The sequence below is a fragment of the Protobothrops mucrosquamatus genome, unplaced genomic scaffold (assembly GCF_001527695.2).
Source record: "Protobothrops mucrosquamatus isolate PMUCROS unplaced genomic scaffold, P.Mucros_1.0 scaffold_45, whole genome shotgun sequence".
Taxonomy (NCBI): domain Eukaryota; kingdom Metazoa; phylum Chordata; class Lepidosauria; order Squamata; family Viperidae; genus Protobothrops; species Protobothrops mucrosquamatus.
In genome coordinates this window covers 425,551-433,168 of record NW_015386121.1, presented here as the reverse complement: position 1 = coordinate 433,168, position 7,618 = coordinate 425,551, and the positions used below count along the sequence as shown (strand labels likewise).

The 7,618-nt window shown below is 37.5% G+C and overlaps 1 protein-coding gene across 1 annotated transcript in view; it reads left to right on the top strand.

The window, feature by feature from the left end:
- The window catches only part of PCSK2 (proprotein convertase subtilisin/kexin type 2), a 100,377-nt gene that overhangs the window by 64,038 nt on the left and 28,721 nt on the right, over nt 1-7,618 (top strand). The window contains exons 6-7 of the mRNA XM_015811039.1: nt 136-212; nt 6,491-6,579. Of these exons, the coding sequence (XP_015666525.1) occupies nt 136-212; nt 6,491-6,579 (166 nt within the window). The remainder of the gene's footprint in view (nt 1-135; nt 213-6,490; nt 6,580-7,618) is intronic.

The following is a 7,618-nucleotide window of genomic DNA, read 5'->3' as shown; positions in this document are numbered from 1 at the left end:
TATATATATTGGGCCACATGAAATACAAATTATACTCAAGCTGAAAATAAGTTTCTTAACTATTCATGCTTTTCTTGACTGCAATCAGTCATTTATGTGGTATAAACCATTTTTACTGTTATTTGTATTTCCCAGAATGCTCAAGCCAGCTATGATTTTAGCAGTAATGATCCATATCCATATCCTCGCTACACAGATGATTGGTTTAACAGGTAAGAAATTGATTCAGATCCTTTGCTTGTCAGGAATTTTTCACCCCATTCAGACTTTTACTGACCTGGAGGAATAGCTCAAGACCACTGTTCCACAACCTCTACAAACTACATATTTTATGAAGTCAATGTTCAAGTCAAGATTCATAGACCCATTATCATGTGGTTTGTGTACTTTTAGCTTAGCTTGTGGTCTGAACTCAGCCATTGCGAACACTCTGCATTATAGCTTAATGTATGGGGTGAATCCAGCTAGTATGGTTTAATCAACAATTCATGGCTTGATGTCTATGGAGATTCTCAGTCACCCAGGTCATGGTTGTCTCAAGGTGCTTTTTCAAAAGGCAACTGGACTGTGTTTTTTTCCTTGAGGAAGAAGACGTTTTGCTTGTCATCCAAGAAACTTCATCAGTTCTGACTGCATGGTGGAGGGAAGGGAATGGAAGGATTAGTTTTGAACTAATTCCACCACCACCCCATCCAGTCCAAATTGATGAAGCTTCTTGGATGAGAAGTGAAATGTCTTCTTCCTCAAGGAAAAAACACAGTCCAGTTGCCTTTTGAAAGAGCATCTTTGAGACAACTCATGGCTTAATGCTATGGATAAATCCACTCACCATTTTACAATTCATATAGGAGCTGCTGGACGCTGACAGATCATATGTTTCTTTCCCTTCTTAAAAAAAATGGATTAGGAAAAATAGATGCTCATGTGATTTGATATCCATGGTAAGAACTGAAACCAGATATTGCACTACAGTATTGGTAGGATGAGAAGAAAAGCAGCATTTGTGCCTCCATTACATAAAGCTTTGGGCTTGCCTAGTAAAGTTTGTAGCCAAGGATCTCTCTTTTTGCAAAAAAGAAAAAGAAAGAAAGAAAGAAAGAAAGAAAGAAAGAAAGGAAAGAAGGAAGGAAGGAAGGAAGGAAGGAAGGAAGGAAGGAAGGAAGGAAGGAAGGAAGGAAGGAAGGAAGGAAGGAAGGACACAAATGAACCAAAATTCTCACATGGAATACTTGGGTCAGATCTATACCTGCAATCAGTTTTAATTTCTGTATTGAGCACAGTCTGTTTACTTTCGAATTTTACCAGACTGCCAAGGGAAGGTGCACTTGATTTATAATTGCTTACAAAGTAAGAACACTAAAAGGGAGTCTATGGATTCGGGCTTCATTGGAATCTCAATCCTAGGTCTCTGAGCACTCTGGGAAGGCACATTAATTTTACTTGGCGCTCTTTCTATAAAATCCACTTAACTTAATTGGGCCAAGCTTATATTATCCCTTCTTTCCTTTTTTTAAAAAGCTTTTTTCAAACAAATATAAACATGCACTTAGAAACATTATCTTCTAGCATGAATATTTTTTCCCTGGATAAATCAGAAGCTCACAAACCAAGGGTGTCTTTGCCTTCAAGAGAAAATGTCAGGAACCTCTTCAATTCATTTATCTTCTCCGGTCACCTATTGCAGAAAGACTGGAAACATTTTTCTTACATTTTCATGCAACATTTAGTGGATAATTGCTGGGAGGTAGTGGCTAAAGGCCAAATTAATTTACAATTGCATAGATATTTTTTTAATCAATCTCCTAAGGAGAAAAGAAGGAGTCAATCATCTGTTATTTGTTTAAGTTCTGATCTTGTTACTCTGATGGGAAAAAAGGTAATATTTACACAAATGTATGCTTTCTTTTCCATGAAAGTAATAAAAAACATACAGCAGACATGGACAACCTGAGCTCCTTCATCTGATTTAGATTACAGATCCAACAATCTCATACATTGAGCATGCTGATTGTGGGAAATTAAAGTCTAAAATATCTGAAGGGCACCAGATTGCTGGTGCTAGTCTGGATTTTTCAGCCCAGATCTGATAATTTTAACAAAAGATGGTTTGGGATCAATCAGTATGTGTGTCTTTTTGTTGTCTCGGTTAATGATTCCATCGGGCTATTAACTTGTGTCCTAAGGCAAATGGAACTCAGTAGCGACTTGAGCCTGCTTAACGCCCCTAGTTGGGGAGCTGCAAGGCAAAAGTGATTTTAAAAAAAAAAAGTAGAATTGCAGTATAGCAGTTAAAAATGCCAAGGTGCAATCAATCAGACCAGTCTGTCTGAAAAACTTTCTGTATATACTCCCTTGACTCGGCTGACAAAGAGGGGAGGAGAGCCGGTGGCCTGGTGGTTAATACAACTGCGTAGCATGTAAGCTGCCTAGGTTCAAATCCCATAAAGGTTGTGGCTAGCTGATGAGGGCTAATGAGCCTGAAATAGCTATACTAGTCTCCCACTTAATTCTTTAACTCTTTGTCAGCAAAAAGAAATCTGAATTTGTAATGTATCGCAGTAGCGACTTGAGCCTGCTTAGCACCCCTAGTTGGGGGGCTGCAAGGCAAAAGTGATTATAAAAAAAAAAAGTAGAATTGCAGTATAGCAGTTAAAAATGCCAAAATGCAATCAATCAGACCAGTCTGTCTGAAAAACTTTCTGTATATACTCCCTTGACTCGGCTGACAAAGAGAGGAGGAGAGCCAGTGGCCTGGTGGTTAATACAACTGCGTAGCATGTAAGCTGCCTAAATTCAAATCCCATAAAGGTTGTGGCTAGCTGATGAGGGCTAATGAGCATGAAATAGCTATACTAGTCTCCCATTTAATTCTTTAACTCTTTGTCAGCAAAAAGAAATCTGAATTTGTAATGTATCGCAGTAGCGAATTGCGCCTGCTTAATTTGTAATGTATCGCAGTAGCGAATTGAGCCTGTGGGGCTGCAAGGCAAAAGTGATTATAAAAAAGTAGAATTGCAGTATAGCAGTTAAAAATGCCAAGGTGCAATCAATCAGACCGGTCTAAAAAACTAGCTATTGGATAGAACTACAGGGCTGAAAAAAATTAGATATTGGGTAGTGCTACAGGACCTCATGACCACCAGATGACAGAAAACAGATACGGAACAAAAAGCCCTAGCTCTTTGCTGCCATCGTATGGTCATATAAATGTTTACAGTCCAGAAATAACTAAAGTTGAAAATACAAATGATTTGTGCAAAGTCTTTGATTGCAATGATAGAATATTTGTTTTCTGATATTTATCTTGCAATGGTTCAAGATCATCTCTCATGGATTCATTTGTGTGAGACAAAAAACATTTTGGTGCACTGGAAAATATCAAAAGATAAATCCCCACTCAAACAGATATTAAAATGAACCTTGTCAGACATCAATGGGGCTTCTTTTTAAGTAGAATGCTTAATATTACACTGTTAATTCATGAAAAAAAAGTATGGGAGAAGAGTAATATTTCTTTAACACCATAATCAATTTTACTATAGGGGAAGTCAGAATTATAAATGAAATAAGTGAACAAGCTGTACTGATTTGGTCTTTGAGGGAGATGGATGGTACATACATGCATACATACATAAATACACATACACACACACACACAACATATATAAATATACACATACAAACATACACATATACTGTATACACACACACACACATATAGTATTACTTAATTTAACTATAGTTAAAACAGTTACAACTTGTGTTGTTGTTGTTATTTAATCAATTTAAATGAAATATACATTACAGGTAGTCCTCAACTTACAACAGTTCATTTAATGACCATTCAAAGTTACACCAGCACAAAGTTACAAGTGACTTGTGACCATTTTTCCACAGTTATGACCTTTGCAGCATCTCTTTGCATGATCACGTGATCAAAATTCAGATGTTTGGCAAAGGGGTTTGTGCTTATGCCCCCGGGGTCATGTGACGCAACCTCCTGACCAGCAAAGTCAATGGAGAAGCCAGATTCACTTAACAACCAGATTACTCATTTATCAACTGCAATGGTTCACTTAACAACTGTGGCAAGAAATGTTGTAAAATGGAGCAAAACTCACTTAACCAATGTCTCACTTAACAACAGAAATTTTAGGTTCAGTTGTGATTGTAAGTCAAGGACTAGCCATTATTTCTTTGTCCTGGGCCTGCTACTATATAAACGCAGCCTTAATAGTCAGTCCAACCTTTGGGTACCAAGTATCTTCTGTTCAAACACTAAACAGACTCATTCCTATTGACAGCACCCCAAAGTTAGGGAGATGGAGATATGTATCTTGGGGGGGGGGCATGCTGCTTTTTTTTTTTTTTGCTTGTCTCCATCTTTTCTCTGGGAATTCCATGGGTAAAATCAAGCTATCCACCTGTCAGCTCCAATGTATTTGTCTTTTTCCCATTTTATTTTCTCTCTTATTCCAGACTTGCTCCTTTAACAGAACTGAGATTTCCCTGTTTTTATACCTAATGTGACACATACTAAACATTAACTGATATGGCCATTACAAATGTTCCAGGGACACCCATGAGAGGAATAAATAAAGTCAAGATGAAAATGGGCAAGATTTTTTGGGAAGTAGTTTCCCTTGGATGCTTACTAGGGCTAAGAGTGTGTGACTGGTCCAAGGTCACCCAGGTGGTTTTGTGCCTAATGCAGAACCAGAACTCCCAGTCTCCCAGTTTCTAGCCTGATGAATGAATCACCACACTAAATTGGCTCTCTTATCCATTACACCAAACAAATTCTTATGTAAGAAATATGTAACACTAGAAAGTGCCTCACACTTGTACGCAGGACACAGATACTGAACAATAGATGCCTAGCAACACAGGATCTCTGGCTATTCCTTTAATGCTATTTTCAACAAATCCCCCATTACTAAGGGAAATTTTTCTCCCAAAGCAAACTTTGAATGTTGGAAAAGAAAATAGATCTAATGGAAATCTAAATAAAGCTAAATAAACAGACGGTACCAGAGAAAATGCACACCTCTTATCAGAACAACTTCACTTTTCCTGTGGAATACCGATGCCACATTTGTAAACCAGCAGGAGCACTTTTTAAGAATGCTTTGATTGAGCTCAGTAAAAATAAACATTTGCCTTTCCTGACTCAAGTCCAATGGGGGAAAAAAACATTAAAACAAAGACAGCAAAGTCAGAAATGTGCCTGTGTTTTTCTTTGAAGGATTATTAGGTTGCCCTTCAGCAGTGACAATGGGACGCATCAGTTTGCAATCAGAAAAAATATACTGCGGCCTGGTGGCAAAAGCTAGTTGTGAACACCACTGTATATTTATGATCAAAATATTGGCATAGCACAGCACGGACTCCAGGAAGTAGGGGATGATAGAATATTAGGACCTGAGACACAAAGACATTCCAGGTCTGAGATGGACCTAAGCAAGATATTTCCCTCATGTGTCTGATCTCTTCTCTTCATGGACTTTCTCTCTACCACCATCACACCTTTATTGGATAGCAAAACTGGTTTCCTTTTCTTTTTTCTTATTCATCTAGGACATTTAGGCATCTCCACATCTTTAATGGAAAGAATGAAAAGATATTGGGGGCTAGTAAAACGGCAGACAATATCCCAATTTATATAGTGACTTTTGTTTCCCCTCTGCATGTGTCTGAAAGGAAGTACAAATGGAAGAATGGGCAACCCTTGACAAATGCTCACTTTATACTGAATTGTAATACATGCACACATACCTACAAACACTATAATTCTAGCACAGTTTTATAAGCTATAGTTTCGTCAGTTTCACTTCCAGAGAATAATTGGTTGTCCGATAATTGTAGCTATTGTTTCTTCTTTACAGAGTGGTACAGTACAATTCTCCATGATATCCACTATCTGACTTTCTGTGTCAATCATTATAACTTTCTGTTTTCTTAATTCAGTGAATGAGATTTACTTTTCTTCTGCTTTGGCCTCTGGTGAGAATTCAACAAGGAACCTTTTAAATTATTTTAAACCATACTTGGTGGTTTGGATGGAAGAAGAAAGAATGCAGCACAGAGTTCAAAACTCATAATTCTTCAAAGTATTAGGAAGAAGTGGCTCCATTTCTTGTCTGTCAAAAACTGGATAGCAATATAAACTGTTATTTGCACAAGGAACACTTAAAATGATCTGTGGCTATACCCAAAGGAGCATGCTTTTTGATGTCTATGGAGAGTCTCAATCATCCAGGTCACGGTTGTTCCAAAACACTTTTTTCCAAAAGGCAACATGACTTCCTTGTTTTTTTCTTTGAAAAAACATTTCAAAGTTCTGAACTGAAGAAGCTTCTTGGATGAGAAGTGAAATATTTTCCAAGAAAAAGACCAAGAAAGTCCAGTTGCCTTTTGGAAAAAGCATCTACGGGACATGCCTCTTGATGCTTCCATGAGCTTTGGTTATAATTTCTACCTTTGTCCACAGTCATGGAACCCGATGTGCTGGAGAAGTGTCTGCTGCAGCAAACAACAATATCTGTGGAGTTGGAGTGGCTTATAATTCAAAGGTAGCAGGTAAGGCTTAAACTAGAGATTTTCTTCCTTAGCCATATTACTCTTTTATTAAAAAGAAAAAAGGATGTGTGAGAAGTAGATTATTTGCAGTATAAATTTTTCATGCTATACTTGAAAAAAAAAACATGGATGTATGTACATTTGTCTTTTGGATATATAGATCTGGCCCTCTTTGTTGACTTCCCTTCCTCTCTGAGTTTTTATTGGTATCTTGTTGATGAACACTGCTGAACTATATATATGAAACCATAAAATACTCCTAATATATAGTTCTTGGCAGGAAGCTCATCTGATAAAGGGGCTGACCACAGGCCTTCAAGATGGAGACAAATTGATGTAGACTCCTCCTGTAACAGGAATGCTATTGATTACTATTTCTGGCATTGATTCTTCGTTACTATCATTTTTGTTAATATTTTATCTTTTTATAATTGTGTTGGTATGTCTACTTTCAAAAGCTTATTCATGTATACAGTGACTATAAACTACTCACAGTTTGTATGCAATAGGAACAGTACATGTCAGAATAGGAGGGAGGGAAGGAAGGAAGGAAGAAAGAAAGAAAGGAAGGAAGGAAGGAAGGAAGGAAGGAAGGAAGGAAGGAAGGAAGGAAGGAAGGAAGGAAGGAAGGAAGGAAGGAGGGAGGGAGGGAGGGAGGTAAGGAAGGAAGGAAATGTTATGTTTGTTCCCTCAGAGTGGTAGCATGAGCGATATTAGATTTGTCAGTCTTTTGGGGAATTAATTTTTGATAGAGACTCAGTCTCTTAGATGAGATTATAGTTGAGGTCTAGCACCATCAAGTGGTCACTGAGATATTGGTGAAAAGTCAGTAACTCAAATCCAGGAAGGTTGCAAATTATTCTTCACATTTCAAGCCTGTAGTGGAAATGGTTTCAGTAGTGTCTTGGGAAAAAATGGAAAGAGTCATTTCAGATTTTATTCTAGAATGAAATCTAAAATGTTTATTTCAGAAAGGAAGCAAATTAGAGGAGGGAACTGGAGAAATACTTCTCTATGATGAGTTTGTTTATCACATTAA